The following is a 19,432-nucleotide window of genomic DNA, read 5'->3' on the forward strand; positions in this document are numbered from 1 at the left end:
AGTCCAATAATATCATTTCTGGAGTTCTTCATCCTGTAGATTCTTCTTATTCTCTTCAAGCCATCTTGTCGCCTCAGCTACTGTATCAAAAATTTGTGTCCCTCCCAATGCCCTTATCCTCAGACGGGCTGAGTACAGTAGGGCATACATGATTTTCTGCTTCTGCAGAGAGCGTTTGATCCCTGTAAACTCTGCTCTGCGTTTTTGTAGCATTGGGGAGTAGTCTGAATAAAATTAGATCCTGACACTTTTGAAAAAAAATTCTCCTTCTCCCTGGCTTTTCTCAGAAGAATTTCTTTATCCTTATAATTAAAACACTTTAAGAGCATTGACCAGGGGTGTCCATCAGTTAACGGAGCTCTAGCTGGAACTCTATGAGCGCTCTCTATAACGAACAGAGGCGAAAAACTGGTCTCCCCAAACTCCTCTTTAATCCATTTCTCCAGAAACTCCACAGGGTAAGGTCCTTCACTTCCCTCAGGTAGTCTCACCACCCGGACATTGCTCCTACGTGCCCTATTTTCCATTTCATCCAATTTTAAAGTCTGGAGAGACATTTGTTCTCGTATTAGTCTAATTTCCTGTTTGAGCGGAACAAAGTCATCTTCCATTGAACTCAATCTTTCCTCTAGGGCCGTAGTCCTTTCCGTGGTTTTCTGCAATTTTTGACCAAGCGAAAGTAATTACTCCTTAATTCCCCCAATTTGTTCACATAAACCGTTCAATGAGCTCTTGCATTCATTAATGGCGGTAAATATATCCTTTAGTGACGGTTCCTCTTGTTCTACTACAGGGGTATGAGAGTTAGGTTCAACCATAGGCTCTGAGCTCCCATCTACTGTCTTATTATTGCCTGCCATTTTTGTCCCCGTTAGTGACAAACTTTTCTGGCCCTGCACTTTGCCTTGACTCTTTCTGTCTTGAGCTAATTGAGCTTTTACTGTTGGCTGTTGCTGAGGCCCTTTATTAGGGTAATTTTCCGGGGTATGGGCAAACCTTTCAAGTTTAGCTGCTATGGCCACTGCCGGCTGGCCTCCCCTTTCCTTCTCTTTTACCGGACGTGCTGTTTGTGCCCCGGCATTTTCCTGATGTGACTGCTCTTCTCCCCTCTTTCTGGTCATATTGCTTACACTTAGTAAATGGGTGCTGAACCAGCACCACTTCTCCACTGAGGGGCAGAGCAAAAAAAAAAAAAACAGACAGGGGGAGGGGTATTATGCAACCGGCTGCACTCCCTGCGACTTTTTTTTTCTCTTTTGCCCCAGTACAAAAATGCGACAGTTACGCAAAAAATAGTTCAATAATAGTTCAATATTGTTTTTTTTTCTCCTCTGCGATTTACTGCTTATACTAATCCTGCCAGATTTTCAGGAGCTTCAAATAGCCCAATGAGTATCCACTTGCAGTTATATCTGTTTTGTTATAGTCCTGAAGTGGGCAAGGTTTTCCAAACCAGGTGTATTTACACCCCCTTCCCCTAATATTTCCTTTAGCTTATTTTAAAGAGTAAATCAATGTAGAACAATCTGTGATAACAGTTACAGGCAGATTAAACTTTTTCCCACAGCTCCTGCTCATCACTTCGTCTGCAGCTTGATATTTTTCTTTCTTAAATACAAAAGTCACTCACCAGTCCTATTGAGCCCAGTTTGTACCTCTCTCATATCCCCTGTATTCAGCCCATGAGACCACCAGGCAGCCTATAAACCTAAAAGTCCGGATAGTATAGCAACAATTTAAGCAAGAATTCACTTAGGATATCAGCACACAACACACTGTAGATAGTTTTCCCCGCTAGGGATATGCAAGATAAGCGTAAGCAATGCCTTCTGGGTTAGTACGCAGCGCTGTGGGGAAAAAAATTAAAAATATATGTTTTCCTTTTTTGCCTTATAAGGCTTATAAGGCTTCTATATCATGCCCCGGGCATAGCCAGACACAGGGTCTGGAAATATCCTACTTCAATCTAAGATACATTCTTCAAGTGGAAGCAGTTCAGGCATCTGGGGGTCTCTGGGTGCAAGTGGTGTACACACACATGTATTTAAATGTAAAAAAAGTCCCTCAGAGGGTTTCCTCAGAATATACAGCTATACGCTTATGTAATTCATTAGGATGGTACCAAAACACAGATAAAACTGCAAAAAATACTTAATCCTCGCTGTTCTGGTGTGAAACTGTCCCATAGCCCAGCTCTCTTTCAGTCTACGCTCTGTCCACCAATCCAAGCCCTCTCACGTCGCTCTTCAACAACCCGGCAGTCCCGTACTACAAAACCTCTGACCGAATAGGAGGCTATGAGAGAACAGACTGGCCAACGGCACGCTCATTTGTTCACAGGTGGATTCACACCACTGGACAGTAGTCAATCCTCCTCAACCAATTGGCTATGCACGATATCCCTCAAAATGTTCTGCTCGAACCTAAATTTATCAGGCCACATACACAGCACCCTAACAACCTTTGAGGAGATGTGAAGTCTCTCTCAGGTTCCCAGACACACCCTTCCTATAATTTATAAGGAAATACTGTCTTGGTTCACAGGATGTTTCCCAGTGCTTCTGATGTCTGCTGGCGCTGTCACAGAGGACAAGGAACATACCTTCATATCTGGTGGGAATGTGCTTGTATTCACCCCTTCTGCAAAGGTATAGTCGCGATTTATAATGAAATGTATGATATCTCCATAGCCCTCTCCCCTAAAATAGCCCTATTTTCAATACTGCCGGGATCAGTTAAATCCCAGAAAACCAAACTTCTTAGGTTTTTTTCTATCAGTAGCCAGACTGGAAATCTGAGGCAACCCCAAGCCCCCCCACATCCACCATCACCATTCTCAATGAGAATATGTTAATGGAGGAGATGCGTGCCAGAGAGGGAGACGACTGGGATAAACACAAGGTACTGTGGTATGTCTGGGTACACTACTCTGCATCGGATAGACAGATGTCTTGATGACCTCACACTGGTGAACGGCCTTCTAACCATCTGAGCTCACCCATGTTGTAGAAAACTATGACAGTCGCACTAAATGTATATTTCTACCCCCCCCCCCCCCCATCTTCCCTTTCTTCTATTTCCCACTTTACCCCCCCCCCCCCCCCCCCCCCACACACACACACACCTCAGGTTTATGTTAACTCTATATACCCAACTACTTAGATATGTAAAACACATCTGAGATATTGATTGCAAACTCTACATTATGATACCTGCATTTTATAAACGGATTCTTTGTACTGTAAATGTGACGGCGGCTTTCAACCACTAATTTATAAACCACCCGCAAATGTAATTGGTGTTCAAACCACATATGTGAGGTATCTCTGCAATTGTTAGAGCGAGAGCAAAAATTCTAGCACAAAACTAAAACCTCCTCTGTACCTCTAAACTGGTAACCTGTAGAAATTTTTTATGGAGTTTTTTTAGTGTCGTAGTTAGGTATCTATTTACTTGCTCTAAGGCCGCGTACACACGCGGGGACTGTTCGCTCAACTTTGTCCGTCAAACAGTTTCAGCGGACAGTCCGCTCAAAATTAGCATGGACGGACTTGGCCACACACGACGAACGAACAGTCTGCTGAAACCGTGCGCGATGACGTGAACGGCACGTATGACGGGACTAGAAAACGACGTCCTATACACTGCAATGCAAACTTCGGCGTGTAAATCCTTTCTGAGCATGCGCGGAACTTAGTTTGACGAACAAGCCTACACACGAGGGGACTGTTCGCTGAAACAAAGTTTCAGCGGACAGTTTTTCGGAATTTCCGAAAAACTTTGTTCAGCAGACTGTCCGCTGAAACTGTCCGCTGAAAGCCCACACACGAGCGGACTGTCCGCCGAAACACTGTTCAGCGGACAAAGTTGAGCGAACAGTCCCCGCGTGTGTACGCGGCCTAACATCATTTTCCACATTATACAAAAACATTGGGCTACCCTTACTGTTTTTTTTTTTTTTTATTTCATGAAAGTTTCTTTTTACCAAACAAATTACGTTTGAAAGACGGCTGCACAAATACTGTGTGACATAAAATACTGCAACAATCGCCATTATATAATTATATATATATATATATATATATATATATAATGTTTGAGGGAGTAATTTTCTAGCAAAAAATATGGATTTTAACTTGTAAGCAACAAATGGCTTAGGCATGAAGGGGTTAATGACAGCCAGGATGGGTTTTGAAATCCATACTGTCCACAATTCTTGGATAGTTGTCCATAACAGTCACACCACCAGCATTATCGGTCCTCCTCTGGATCCCTGAGCAATGGGTTCTTGCCTTTATTGGGTTCAGGTAAGATCTTCTTAGAGGCGACTACCTCCTGTTTCAATGCTAAAGAAGGTGTCACCCGCTTCAAATATCTTGGTTACTGTCACTGATGGGTCTTCTTGCTCTTTTTTCCGCATCCATCACTGCATCATGGATGAAAGCAGTAGGTTGCGCCCTAACTGTCTCCTGCAGGGCCCTCAGCACTGGACCTGCCTTCTGTCCCAGTAATGAATTGGTCCCTCAGTATGTGGTCAGAATCAGCAACGTTAGCGAAGCCACATATATTATTTTTTCTAGGCGCCTCCAGAAGTTCTGCAAGGCCACCACATAGTGACCAAGGCTCTCATCCTTCTGCTGTTTCCTCAGGAAGAACCTTCACCACAGCTCCAGCAGAGGTAGCTTCTCCCCAAACAGGCCCTCCAAATGTGACAGTCTTTTCAAGAGGAGCCTGTCCCTCCTCCATCTGTGTCATCACCGTGTGGCGGGCATGTGTGTCTAAAGCGTTAAAGGGCAAGCTCACCACCACCAGCCAGGCTGGGACATGGTACAGGCACGTGGCACTTTCTAGCCTCTTCTCCCACTCTGCCATAGGAATATTAGAGCCATTGAACTTTGATTTTAGGTCCTAAGGCTAATCACCCGCTGCAAAGGAAATACCCTGCTGACTGCCAAGTTTAGATTTGGGGTTTGGAGGCAATAATTCACACAGTCAGGTGCAATAATAAATTTGGATTGTAGTAATGCAGCAACAGTTCACAACAACCCCAGTGGGAAGACTGCCCAACCAGTTACAGCAACAAGAACAGAGCAGGTTCCAGCCAGAATGAAAGTATCTGTATAGAGGGGCAGAATGCAACCTGGCCATTTCGTGTCCAATGGGGAAGATGTCCAGAAGAGGTGTGACCCTATGCTTTCCCTCCTCCTCAGGAACCTTTTTCTATCACTAGTACTTTTCCTAATAGTAAACCTTTCCCTGCACTACCCACTCAAATAAAGTGCACCAAACCTGGGAGCCAGGGCCTTAAATGGACTCTGCCTGACCCAAGATGGCTGCCAGAGTCACATGGGGCAACAGCATCCAACCGGATCACCTCCCAATGACCCATAAAACCATAGAGGAGCCAGGTTCCTCCTGACTTCCTCTCCCGCACAGAGCCACTGCGGTTGAAGGCCACCTGCAGTGGAAAAAATAAACTTCACCTGCCTACATGGTAATCCAACTAGCAAGTCTGTTGTTTTTCAAAAACATAAAGAAGAAGTACGGCCAAAGCTTTTTTGGCCCTACTTCTGCTATAGATCACAAAAGTGCAGTCTGTTCTGTGCTCCAGTGACCTGTTTTCAGCTGTCAACTGGCTACATTTCCCTGTCAGTTGACATCACTCAGTTAGTCCAGGTGCTGGATCAATTCTGACCTTATAGTCAGGACTGGCAGCTGACTGAATGAGCCAGCCACTCTCGCTTGTCCCCAGCCCAGCTCTCCAGTGAGAGCTGGAGGGGCAGAGTAGAGAGCTGGTGATTGACAGTTGACTCTCTCAGCTCAGAGCAGAGGGCAAAAATGAGAACTGCGGTTTGATTGCTCTGAGTGTAGAGGAGATGGGGACATATGCAGCATCAGATCAATGCTGAATCCATTTATAACTGCTACATCTGTAGGAGAGCTTGTTTTTTTTTTTTTTATTACTGTCCAGATTTCCAGGTGAAAATAAATGAAAGACAAAAAAAAAGAAAACAAATACAGCCATCACATCTGTGAGCTGCAATATAATAAATGTGTTATATCGATTTAATAAAGTGTCTTATGCCCCGTACACACGATCGGACTTTCCGCCGGACAATCCGCCGGACTTTCCGAATTAGCGGACTTTCCCACACATGGCCAAACACGAACTGACTTTTCCGGCGAACAATCCGCCGGACTTTTGGTGGAGGTCCGCCGGACTTTCCAAATAAACGGACTTGCCTACACACGGACTAAAGTCCGTTCATTTTGAACGTGACTTCAGGTACGACGGGACTAGCGAAGAAAGTCAGTGTCGCCGCCTCCATCGGCGACATTGACACCTTGCAAGCCCCGTCACTTGGTATGGGTTTTAAGGGTAACCCCTATGCCAAAGAGCGGCTTGGGGGTCCCTCCAAAAGTCCATACCAGACCCTTATCCGAGCACGCAGCACGCTGCCCGGCCGGTCAGGAAAGGGGGTGGGGACGAGCGAGCACCCCTCTCCTTAACCGTACCAGACCGCATGCCCTCAACATGGGGGGGTGGGTGCTTTGAGGAAGGGGAGCGCCCTGCAGGTCCCCCACCCCAAAAGCACCTTGTCCCCATGTTGATGAGGACAATGGCCTCTTCCTGACAACCCTGGCCGTTGTTTGTCGGGGTCAACATGGGGACAAGGTGCTTTGGGGTGGGGGGGGGGGCCGCAGGGTGCCTCCACCATGTGTACAGAGCATTAGAAGCTGTGACAAGTCATATTAGACTAATTTACATTATAGCAGACAACAGACAGACAGGTGGCTGGAGTTGACATCAGCATCTCCTAACAGTATTTGTCCCAGCATTATGAATCAGCCACTATTTCTAATATGGCATATACAGGGTTCCCAGAGTATGCGTGTCTTGGGGGGGCATGGACCTGAATCCAAAGTAACACCACCTCAGATTTCCCGAGAAGGGGCGTAACTAGAAATCACAGGGCCCCATAGCAAAATGTTGTATAGGCCCCCCCTCACTCTCACCCAGGGGCAGATCGAGAGGGGAAAAATTGGACGGCAATTTATCGGGGCAATGGCTGATGTTGGCGCTTCAATCATCACAGCACCATGGTTGTTATAGTGTCAGGATGATTAGAACACATTATTTCTATTATTACATTGTTATAGAAAATGAAATAGTTCAACTCACCATAATGCAGAATCAGTGGGAGGCCCGAGTGTGTCACCTGCCACCAGATGCAGATTGTCACTTGTCACACGTTGCAGATTGTCACTTGCCACAAGTTGCAGATTGTCACTTGCCACATCACCTGCCACATGTTGCAGATTTTCACTTGCCACGTCACCTGCCATCAGATGCAGACTGTCACTTGTCACACATTGCAGATTGTCCATTTGGCACATCACCTGCCGGAAGTTGCGGATTGTCACTTGCCACATCACCTGCCACACATTGCGGATTTCCACATGCCAGGTCACCTGCCACAAGTAGCGGATTGTCACTTGTCATGTCACCTGCCACGCGCTGCGGATTGTCACCTGCCACATGTTGCAGATTGTCCAGTATCACCTGCCATGTCACCTGCCACAAGTTGCGGATTGTCACTTGCCACACGTTGCAAATTGTTCACTTGCCACATCACCTGCCACACATTGCAGATTGTCTACTTGCCACATCACCTGCCACCCATTGCGGATTGTTCACTTGCCACGTCACCTGCCACCCATTGCGGATTGTCCACTTGCCACGTCACCTGCCACAAGTTGCGGATTGTCACTTGCCACAAGTTAAGGTGGGGAATGGGGATTGTCACTCCTGCTTCCCAGTCTGAGTCAGGCAGCAGAGAGATGATGTAATCTCTCTGCTGCTTGCACAGTGAGTGAGGGCGGAACTGCCAGGATGCAGGGCGGGCGCCGGGCAGTGAGAGATGATGTCATCTCTCTGCTCCGCCATCTGCTGATTGGCCACCTGCCGAGCCTCCCAGCTGGCAGCCCCTCCCCCCCCCCAAGCCACCCAGCTGCGTCTGCTCGTACAGTCAGTGTGACTGAACGAGCGCCAAGCGGGCAGGCAGCTCGGCGGCTCACCTGCCGCCCGCTCAGCAGGCCCTCCTCGGCTGCGGGCCCCATAGTGCATGAGTAGGTCGCTATGGCGGTAGTTCCGCCACTGCTCTCGAGGCATACAGCTCACAAAGAGCACCCTTCCCCCAATTGCCAGGGCCCATAATCGCAAAGCAAGAGGCTAACATTCAGTCCTCTCCAAAAGTCTCTGTACTGGCTAGGTCTGTCACACATACCTCCCAACATTTTTAGATGGGAATGAGGGACACCTATCAGCAATGGATATAGCCATAGGACACGCCCCTGCCACACCCACTTAAAGGAGAATTAAAGCGGGACTGTACTGGGGAAAAAAATATTAAAAGCCAGCAGCTATAAATACTACAGCTGCTGACTTTTAATAAATGGACACTCACCTGTCCCGGGGTCCAGCGATGCCGGCAGCCGAGGCCGATCGATCGCTCGGCTCTCGGCTGCTGCCGCCACCATTCTAGGTGAGGGAATCAGGAAGTGAAGCGATTCGGCTTCACTTCCCGGTTCCCTACTGCGCATGCGCGAGTCGCGCAGCGCAATAGGAATTGTTTGCGCTGTCTCTGGGACCCGTGTGTGTCCCAGCAGACAGCGCGGCAGGACAGGAAGAGGCATAGACTCCCACGGGAGTCTATGCCCGGAAGTGGGTGTAAATACATGCCTTTGACAGGTATCTCCACCCCCCTCCCCCCTGAAAGGTGGCAATTGTGACACCTGAAGGGGGGAGGGTTCCGATCAGCGGAAGTTCCACTTTAGGGTGGAACCCCGCTTTAACTCCAAAAAAGTTAATCAAATCCACAAGGGCTTTTCTTTTACCACTACTATTGCTTTATATTGGCTTTTAAAATGTACAAATGCGGCAATTTAGAAATCAGATGAAATGTTTAGCACTGGGAAACACTTTATGAAAGATAAAAAGTGCATTTTATATACTATATAGATCAGACCAAAATGAGGGAAAAATTAGGAGGAGTGAGGGACAGATGGATATTGCTCCAAATCAGGGACTGTTGGGAGGTATGGGTTATAAATAAAGGAAGCGTGATGGATAATGTCTCTTTCCCAGATGAACACCAGTATAATTTGGCTGAGAAGGGTGCTAATGGCGTCCTCTCCAGTAATATCTGTATAGCACATTTACTGGGTACAGCCACGAAGATCAGCGTGACAACATTGTGACATGCCTCAGCTCTGTTTATGTGATTGCACGTGGAATGTTTGTTTGTTTGTTTGTTTGTTTTCTATTATGTAGCGATCGCTGCACCGGACGAGCTGTCACTCACAGTGCAGCTTCATATACTTCCGCTTTGCAGTCATGTGATCTCTGAGGCGTTCCCAGAATGAGCATTGGCTGTTGGGGGGGGTCAGGTGATGTGTGGAGAGGTTTTAAAAGTGAGTCGTGGTTACCCGGAAGTAGTGGTGTTAATACATGAAGAGGGAGGACAGAATACATGAGTGTAAGTAGACGCTTGCTTGGATGCAGGTACTTTGTTCTTCGCGATGTCACAGCAGATAAGTGTCGCACGTTTGTGGCAGTAATGTAAACATTACACGGCTCCTATCACATGGCGAGTAGCCAGTCACTGGTGTGCTGCGCTTGTTCAACATTCCCCAATGCAGTGCCCGGGTTATACTGGCACCGCTATGGGAAAGTCTTGTGTCTTTCTTCTCTCATAGCCGTCTTTACACAATACAAAGAAGTAGTGCCAGTGGGTTGTGTCACACACCATTAGTGTACCGGGTTATCAAGCACCTTTTTTTTTTTTTTGTAGTAAATGCAATAATTATATATATATAACAGTTCATTTTCTGGCACCCAAATACAATATAGTACCCAATTTTATGGTAAAAAAAATAAGACTATTCTCACCAGCTAGATGCCCGGAATGCCACCCCTAAAATCACGCACACCCATGAAATGGCAACAAACTTCCATACTTGAAATTTTCCATTGGTGAGGCTTTGAAAGCCTCTGTAGGTCATCACTGTGGAGGTAACCATGAATAATGGGCCTATTGTTGCGCTCGCTCTGGCATGTACGGCGATATTTAACGCCTGCCTTTACACACACATTTACTTTGAACATGAAGCGAAATATCTCCTAAACGGCACACGTTTAGGAGATATTTCCACTACCTATAGGTAAGCCTTATTCTAGGCTTACCTATAGGTAGAAGTCCAAAAAGTGGGTTTACAACCACTTCATGTTCATGCAATAAAATGCAAATTAATTCTTTAAAAATCATACGATGTGATTTTTCTGGATTTTTGTTCATGATTCAGTCTCTCGCAGTTGAAGAATACCTATGCTAAAAAATACAGACCTCTACATGCTTTGTAAGTAGGAAAACCTGCAAAATCGGCAGTGTATCAAATACTTGTTCTCCCCACTGTATATTTTATAAGCTTCAAAAGCATTTCTTTGGAGAACTCGCATATGGTAATCGTTCTTGTCCCCCCCCCCCCCCCATCACAAATGGAGAAGGAAACATTTACATTTCTTAAGATGTAAAAGTTTGTTTTAGTTAAGATTAGAAGTTCTTTATGCTACAATAGTTTTTGATTATGGTATTAATAAGAACGTTGGGTTTTCAATGAATAAGTATATGTAGTATTTGATTTAGATGTTAAAGGAAACTTATATTGTATACGTTAAATGGTTTCACACATTGTTCTTGCTCACTCCTCAGGAATGCCAATGCATAGACACTGAACAACTCCCACCATTACGTGAGTGGTTAAAGCCCGCAGTTTTCTGTAGAACGGCAAGACAAATGAGAACTTTAAACCAGCCTTTTTAGGAAGCAGGGATCAGATTTTAGGAGCAAAATCTAGAAACAGAAACACAGTTGGGCAGACATTGAAGGAAGCTGCCACAGCTTCTCAAAGACACACATCTGAATCTTCATCTTAAGAAATAATTACATTATTGATGTTGTTTTTACATTTTGATATTGTTCTTGTGATATTTTGCTATTGTATTATATACATTTTTGAGTTTTTACATGAGAACTGAACGGATTTTCTTGGAACTTTCCTCATCAATATAATTTACAGAATATTTATATTAATACCACAAAAACTGTATTTTAACACGTGCACTTTCTTTATCCTCTGTGTGTGCTCAGAGCTAGGTGTGTGCTCAGAGCTAGGTGTGTGCTCAGAGCTAGGTGGTGGTAGCCCTGAGGCTTTAAAGTTGAATAGGTGCAGTACTTGGGGATAGGAAACAGTAGGTACTTTACCAGAGGTAGGACCGTGAAACATTGAGGACAGCAATGAGGGTAAAAGAGCATGCTCACTTAAAATATAAAGCTAATGGATGGCACCCTTTTCTTTTTATATACAAGACACGACTTTATGATGTGCCACTTTTTGTAGTAAACTCGCTGCTAGGGAGAAAAGTAATTGTTCTGAATATCTTCCATTTGTAAATTTTCTGTTTATTTCATCAGGTCTTAAAGATGCATTTGTTCCTGCTTCTCTCCTTTTTCCTGGTAACCTGCCATGGAGAATACCAAGATGATGACTGGATTGATCCCACAGACATGCTGAATTATGATGCAGCAGCTGGCAGAATGAAGCACCATAAACAGGTATGTCTGGTCGCCAATATAGTAGAGTGACACTAAGGGGGTTATTTACTAAAGGCAAATCCACTTTGCATTGGAAGTGCAGTTGCTGTAGATCCGAAGGGGACCTGCAAGGAAAATAAAAAAACACCTTTTTAGCTTGCACATGATTGGATGACAAAATCAGCACAGCTTCCCCACATTTCAGATCTACCCCTCAGATTTAAAGCAACTGCACTTCCAAGTGAATTTTCAAGTGCACTTGCAGTGTAAAGTGGATTTGCCTTTTATAAGCCCAACCTTTTGAAGAGCGAGGGCCACCTAAGCAACTTGGCAACCGGTCATAGGCCACAATGAGCGGGTGCATGGCAGTACACCGTACTCTATAGAGCCCACTCTACTTTTTTTTTCTACTTTTTTTTTTTTTTGCAGATCGGATTGGAGGTAGGCATTTGTAAATGGACACAAGTCCATTTACATATGCTACTCTTTAGAGGTGAATGGAGGGTCGGACTGACTGTGGGAAAGGGGCCTATGGCTCAGTGCAGATAACCCTCACACTGCTCTGCACCTGCGGATCAGTTTGAATGCAGCCCAGTAACCACTGCAGAACAGATATGCCCATATATACACTGTGATTTTAGTAATAAACGTACTATTAACAGTATTCTATTCTATTCCATCACAGAGCAGGAGGTCGCGGGCCACAGCAGAGGGCTCCGCAGGCCACATGTGGTCCCCGTGCCACTGGTTGGGCACCCCTGCCCTAAGTATTCTACCAAGTCTGTCTTTTTTTTGTTTAATATAGCTTTTAGTTTTCATTGTTGTCTGAAGACAGACTGACGTTTGCCCCAAGCACTACATCATTTTGAGTTGACTTGCTGTTTGTTGGCGGTTAAACCAAAACCCAGCAATGTCCTTTGGAAAAAAAAAAAAAAAAAAGCAGAGTGGACTAAAAGCTTTGAGAAAGATACAAATCATTGTTCAAAAGTAAAGTGGGAACTTGTATATAGAGCCAAAACTTTTTATTTTAGAATAGTAGAGAAGGGTAAAACCCCTCCCAGGACATTGCTGTCTGTCCCATAGAGATGTCCCTTCACCTCTTGCCCTGGAGACACAACAGAAAATAAAGGGATACCTTTCCAAGAGAGTTTTAACACGTGTTCCTATTGGATGACTTTTACTTGCTCTGGTCACATTACAAAATTTCTTTATTTCACTCTTTCTGCTTTTGGTGAAATTGGTCAGCAGGGCAAAAAAAAGGTGATTTTTCTAAAGCGGTATACAAGCAATAAAAACTTGACAAAGGGACAGCTTGACAAGGGTAGATATGAATATACTCCCACCCAGGGCTCGAAAAACCCCGGGCGCCAGGTCGCCATTTGCGACTAGAATTAGTGACCTGGGGCAGCACAGCTGGGGGGTATCCTGTCTCCGTGCACCCCCCGGCGTGATCGCGTCGGGCCACGCCGCCGCCGGACGGTAATTGAGGCCACGGCTTTGAGGCCTTCTGCGGTCCTATTTTTCCTTCTGGAATCTGGCGCCCTCTAGTGGTGGCTGTTGGTATGACAGCCAGTAATGCTAATAGAGCTTTCACTGCCCACCCATCTCCTCCCCTTTACTTAGAACTCCTAAACATTATATATATATATATATATAATATTTTTTTTATTCTAACAACCTAGAGAATAAAATGGTGGTCGTTGCAATACTGTCTGTCACACCGTATTTGTGCAGCTGACTTACAAGCGCACTTTTTTGAGGAAAAATTATTTATTTAATTTAAAAAATAAGACAACAGTAAAGTTAGTCCAATTTTTTTAATATTTTGAAAAATAATGTTATGCCGAGTAAATTGATACCCAACATGTCACGCTTCAAAATTGCGTCCGCTCATGGAATGGTGACAAACTTTAACCCTTTAAAATCTCCATAGGCGACGTTTAAAAAAATTCTGCAGGTTGCATGTTTTGAGTTACAGAGGAGGTCTAGGGCTAGAATTATTGCTCTCGCTCTACCGATTGTGGCGATACCTCACGTGTGGTTTGAACACCCCTTTCTTATGCGGGCGCTACTCACGTATGCGTTCGCTTCTGCACGCAAGCTTGGCGGGACAGGGCGCATAAAAATTTTTTTTTTTTTTCTTATTTTAACTTTTTATTTTTTCACTGTTCTTTAAAAAAAAAAAATTGTCACTTTTATTCCTATTACAAGGAATGTAAAAATCCCTTGTAATAGAAAAAAGCATGACAGGTCCTCTTATATATGAGATCTGGGGTCAGAGAGACCTCAGATCTCATATTTACACTAAAATGCAATAAAAAAAACCCCCAAAAAACAATTGTCATTTGAAAAAAAATTAAATAAATAAAATGTCCCTCTAAGAGCTATGGGCAATGACTTGGAGACAGGTGGGGGGGGGGGGGGGGGGCAGGGACAGGTCCGGATCGCCGTTACGGACCTGGCTCCTAACTTTTTTAGCTGGCTCCTAGATTCCAAGCAAATTTGTCAAGCCCTGCTCCCACCAATGCACAGCAGTGATGTCATCTCAGCCCAGACAGTGAAAACCGGTAAAGGAAGCTACTGGACACTGCAGCACTGAAGTGGAGGTGAGTATAGTTCCACTTTAGGGTGGGAAATAAGGTTCTAGCAGGAGGGAAGTTCAAGGATAACAGTAGGTTATATAGTGTGTGTGTGTGTGTATGTGTGTATATATATATATATCTCTATATCTCCAAAAAAAATTCAGGAACACTTCTTTTTTCTTTCTTTTTTTAATCAGAGTATATCATTAAGTCAATTTAACTCCTATGATAATATTGATCTGGTCAGCTAAGTAGCACAGGTTTTTTTTTAATACGTTTCACCTGCTATGGTGTTAATTTCATTAAGAGGTGCACTAGATAGGTGGGCAACAATAAGACTACCTCCTACTCCTCTTTTCTGACTGTTTTTCACTAGACTGGTAGCATGAGGCAATACCTGGACCCTATAGAGGTTGCATAGGCAGTCCAACTCCTCCAGAATGGCACTTCAATACATGCCATTGCCAGAAGGTTTGCTGAGTCTCCCAGCACAATCTCAAGAGCATGGAGGAGATTCTGGGAAACAGGCAGTTACTGTAGCAGAGCTGGACAGTGCCATAGAAGGTCCTTAACGTAGCAGGACTGGTATCTGCTCCTTTGTGCAAGGAGGAACAGAATAAGCACTGTCAGAGCCCTACAAAATGACCTCCAGCAGGTCACTGGTGTGAATGTCTCTGACCAAATAATCATAAACAGACTTCGAGGTTGGCCTGAGGGCCTGATGTCCTCTATTGGGCCATGTGCTCACTACCCTCCACCGGGGATCTTGATTGGCATTTGCCATTGAACACCAGACTTGGCAGGTCCCCCACTGGCGTCCTGTGCTTTTCGCAGATGAAAACAGGTTCACTTGGAGCACATGTTACAGACATGAAAGGGTCTGTAGAAGCCGTTGAGAACATTATGCTGCCCCTAACATCATTCAGCATGATCCGTTTGGTGGTGGGTCAGTGATGGTCTGGGGAGGCATATCCATGTAGGGATGCCCAGACCTCTACAGGCTAGACAATGGCACCCTGACTGCCATTGGGTATCGGGATGAAATCCTTGGACCCATTGTCAGACCCTATGTCAGTGCACTGGGTCCTGGGTTCCTCCTGGTGCACCACAATGCCCAGCCTCAACTGGCGAGAGTATGCAGCCAATGCCTGGAGGATGGAGGAGTGGATACTATTGAATGGCCCCTACGCTCATCTGACCTAAATCCAATAGAACATCTCTGGAATATTATGTTTTGGTCCGATGCTGCCAGGTTGTACCTCAGTCTGTCAGGAGCTCAGTGGTGCCCTGGTCCAGATCTGGGAGGAAATACCACAGGACACTGTCCGTTGTCTCATTAGGAGCATGTCCCAATGTTGTCAAGCATGCATACCAGCACATGGGGCCATACAAAATGAGTACCATTCTGAGTTGCTGCAATGAAATTTCAGCAAAATGGACTAGCCTGCAGCATCATTTTTTCAGTTTGTCCTTTTTTTTTTTCAGGTGTCTTTGAATTCAGCCCACTCTAGGTTGATAATTTTCATTTCCATCAAACTAACACATTACCCAGTCCATATCAGTATAGATATCCAGCATGATATTTTTCCCCATTGAGATCTGATGTGTTTTCAAAGTAGTGTTCCCTTAATTTTTTTTTTTTTTGAGCAGTGTACTATAGATGTAGATCTATCCAATCTCAACTTTTAAACCAAAATATATAGAAGGTTTTTTCCCAAGTTCGTCTTTCAGGACAGCCACCTTTGAGAGACACTGGCTCCTCCCCTCTTAGGAAACACCGCCTTCAATTTCACAATTTAAGCCACCTCCTCTCTCCGTCCCTCAGTTATGGTGTTTCCTCCGGCGGGGAGACACCGCTAAGGAACCTTAGCTAAATCAGTTGGCGAGACTGAAGCTATCCGAGCGGAGCTCCGGCCCCACTCGGCAGTCCGATCGTCTATCGGTCTACTTTCGGCAGTCCGGTCACCTGGGGAGCTGAATTTTCGTACTGACCGCTTTACATGTGCTCTAAACTTCGCTTGGGGAAAGCAGGAAGTTTGTGAGGTCCATCCGTTTGTTCGCCCAGTCGGGTGTTACAACGGGGTCGGCAGTCGGGTCGGCCAGGGAGCTGGTTTTTCGTACTGATCGTTTTACATGTGCTCTAAACTTCGCTTGGGGAAAGCAGGAAGTTTGAGAGGTCCATCCGTTCGTTCACCCAGGAGGGTGCTTCAACGGGTTAGGCAGTCCGGTCGGCTGGGGAGCTGAACTCTTGTACTGACCTTTTTTACGCGCACTCCAATCTTCGCTTGGGGAAAGCAGGAAGTTTTTGGGGAGGTCCATCCTTTCGTTTCGCCCAGTGGGGCGCTGCAACGAAGACGTCCAAGGTCCCCCTGTGTTTGCAGTCGGCTTGGAGCTGGAGGCCGGACCAGATGACGGGCGACGTCAGTTCTGGTGGGGGCGGACATCTTCGTTGGACCCGCGTCTTCCGGTTCCGGACGCGGTCGGAAGGAGGACCAAGCGTTCGGCTGGTGCGGCCTCTCTTTCTAAGTTGCACAGGCAGCTGTTGGAGGCACGTTCGTACCACTCTTCCTCAACAGGAGAATGTCCGAAGCAGTGGCTTCAGGAGCTCCTGGAGCTAACGGCACCAGCCACTCAAAGGTAAGGAAAACCCTGGGGAGGGGTTCCCTTACTTTATAACCAGTAGCTCCACTGGTGTTTTTTCCCCCTAGGTGGTCAGGGGGAAGGGCAGTGCGTCTGGGATCCAGGTGGAGTTTGATCCTGGGGGGGGCACTCCCGGTGGTCCTCTTAAGTAGTGCTGGTGTTTCTTTTCTTTTTAAATTTTATGCTGCCCTCTCTTATTTCTATGTCTCAGAAAGACATGAGCAAGTCCCCCCTTGGTTCTAGGAGGGAGTGTCCTTCATATAGAGCCTCTTTTGGGGAATTCCTGGTTCAAGGCACTTTGTAAAGAGTGTTTTGAAGCCCCGGATAGCTCAGTCGGTGGAGCATCAGACCTTTAACCTGAGGGTCCAGGGTTCAGGTCCCTATTTGGGCGCCATCAGGGAGCAGGCAGCAGAACAGGGTGCAGATCTAGCGGCTTCTGTGAAGGTTCCAGTGGCCTCAGCTCCAGAGCACTCTTTCACCAGCACAGCAGAGTGTTCCACCTAACCCGATGGATGTTCCTCCTGCAGGTTAAGGGAGAATCCAGAGGGTGTCAGAGAGGAAGTTGAGGAAGAAGTTGACAGTGCCGTCTCAGACTCCCAAGGGGAATCTGATGGTGAGGGCTTGGATGGGGAACCCAAAAGAACCTCACGGTATAAACTTCCCCTGGATGAAGTGGATAAGCTCTTGGGAGCTATTCATACCACTTTAGGTATACAAGAGAAAAAGGCATTGTCATCCCACGATCAGATGTACTAGGGCCTGGGGGAAGCGGGTGTTCCCGGCTCATGACATCTTGATCGATGCCATCAGGAATGGCAGGGTCCCGAAAGAAAACCTTTCTTTTCTGGTGCATTAAAACAAAGGTTTCTTCGGGCGGAAGAGGAAGCTCTTGTCTGGAATAAAATCTCCCAGGTTAGATGCTGCCTTTCTTCGGATGTCCAGGCATACTGACCTGTCCTTGGGGACATGGGGATGCTTTCAGACCCTTTGGTCTGAAGGATGGATTCACTTCTGAAGGATACATGGGATTTTCTCGTAAGAAAATCTTTAAGCCTGCCATAGCAGCCACAGTGGTGGCACGTAATATGAAGTGTTGGCTTATCCAGATTAATGCATGAAGCAATGACGGCAGAGGAGACTTTTTTTTTTTTTTTTACCCTCCTTTCCCATGCTGCTTAAGGAGTTGGCATACACTGCGGATGCTTCGGCTTAATCCAGGCGAATGTATGCAAGGTCTTCGGCTCTGACCAACTCAGCCTTGAGGGTCTTAAGGCTGAAGACATGGCAGGGGGACAAGACCTCCAAAGCAAAGCTCTGTGGAATCCTTTTTACAGGAGACCTGCTGTTTGGGCCAGGTCTTGAAGCAGTGCTAGATCGCACGGCTGATAAGAAAAAGGCCTTTTTCCTTAAAAGGAAATAAAAAAAAAAAAAAAAAAGGGGCCTTCCTCCCCCAGTGGGAGATGATCACCTCCAATCAGTTTGTGTTGGGGATCATCAGGGGAGGTTACCGGTTGGAGGTTTCAGAGCTCCCCCCTTTTTTGAGACTCCTTGTCACTGAGCTGCCAAAGTGTGCCCTTCTTTTCTCTCCAGGAGTTAGAGGAACAGGAGGTGGTAATACAGGTCCCAGCAGGATGGACAGGCAAGGCTTCTATTCTCACATTTTTGTGGTTCACAGGCCTTCAGAAAAGTTCAGGCTCATCCTGAACCTGAAGCGTCTGTGTGTCTTAGTCGCCTACAGAATTCTTCGGTTGGTTTTGGTCACTGGGTGAGGGCACCTCTTCCACCAAAACTGTTTCAGGGCATCGATAGTAAGGATGCATACCTGCATGTTCCCATCGCAGAGAGCCACCAGCGTTTCCTCAGGCTGGCAGTGATAACCTCTGTAGGGGTGCTACACCTTCAGTTCAAAGCACTTCCCTTTTGGGCTATCCCCTTCCCCCTCGTATCTTCACCAAAGTGATGGTAGAGGTTCTGGCTTTCCTGCGTCTCAGGGGAGTCTCGGTGATCGTGTATCTTGACGATCTTCTCCTGTTTGTCCCTTCTCTGGCGCAGTTGATTTGGGTTCCACAGGTAACAAAAGACCTGTTAGTGAGCCTGGGTTGGCCTCTGAACCTAGAGAAACCCAACTTAAAATCCTTCCCAAGGGGTCACCTTCCTGGGGTAGGGGCCGGGCTCAACAGAACAAAAGGTCTTTCCTCCTTGGAGAAAATCCAGAAGGTAGACAAAGCACTGTTGTTTCTCCAGGGCAACCGTCAGAACTCAATGAGGAAGGGCAGGTTGAGCTTACTGACATCCACGCTCCCAGCAGTTCAGTGGACGGGGTCACGTTACCGTCCTCTGCAAACTATTCATCTTGAAGGTTTGGGACCACAGTCAGGGGTCTTGGGACTCTTTGGTTTTGGTTCCAACTCAGGTAAAGAGATCCCTTTGGGAAAGGGAGCACGTTTGTCACAAGGCCTAGAATGGATTTTGCCTATATCCAGGGTGGTTACAACCGATACGAACGGCTTAGGTTGGGGTACACACCTAGACTCCCGTTTTGGTATGGGGTACCTG

General features: G+C 46.1%; 1 protein-coding gene across 1 annotated transcript in view; it reads left to right on the plus strand.

Moving 5' to 3' along the window:
- Positions 1-9,406: 9,406 nt before the first annotated feature.
- The window catches only part of CLCC1 (chloride channel CLIC like 1), a 123,843-nt gene continuing 113,817 nt past the window's right edge, over positions 9,407-19,432 (plus strand). Inside the window, exons 1-2 of the mRNA XM_077452698.1 lie at positions 9,407-9,539; positions 11,535-11,675. Of these exons, the coding sequence (XP_077308824.1) occupies positions 9,534-9,539; positions 11,535-11,675 (147 nt within the window). The 5' untranslated portion in view covers positions 9,407-9,533. The remainder of the gene's footprint in view (positions 9,540-11,534; positions 11,676-19,432) is intronic.

The sequence above is a fragment of the Lithobates pipiens genome, unplaced genomic scaffold, assembly GCF_037356315.1.
Source record: "Lithobates pipiens isolate NorthernLeopardFrog02 unplaced genomic scaffold, aLitPip1_a1.2 Scaffold_23, whole genome shotgun sequence".
Lineage (NCBI taxonomy): Eukaryota > Metazoa > Chordata > Amphibia > Anura > Ranidae > Lithobates > Lithobates pipiens.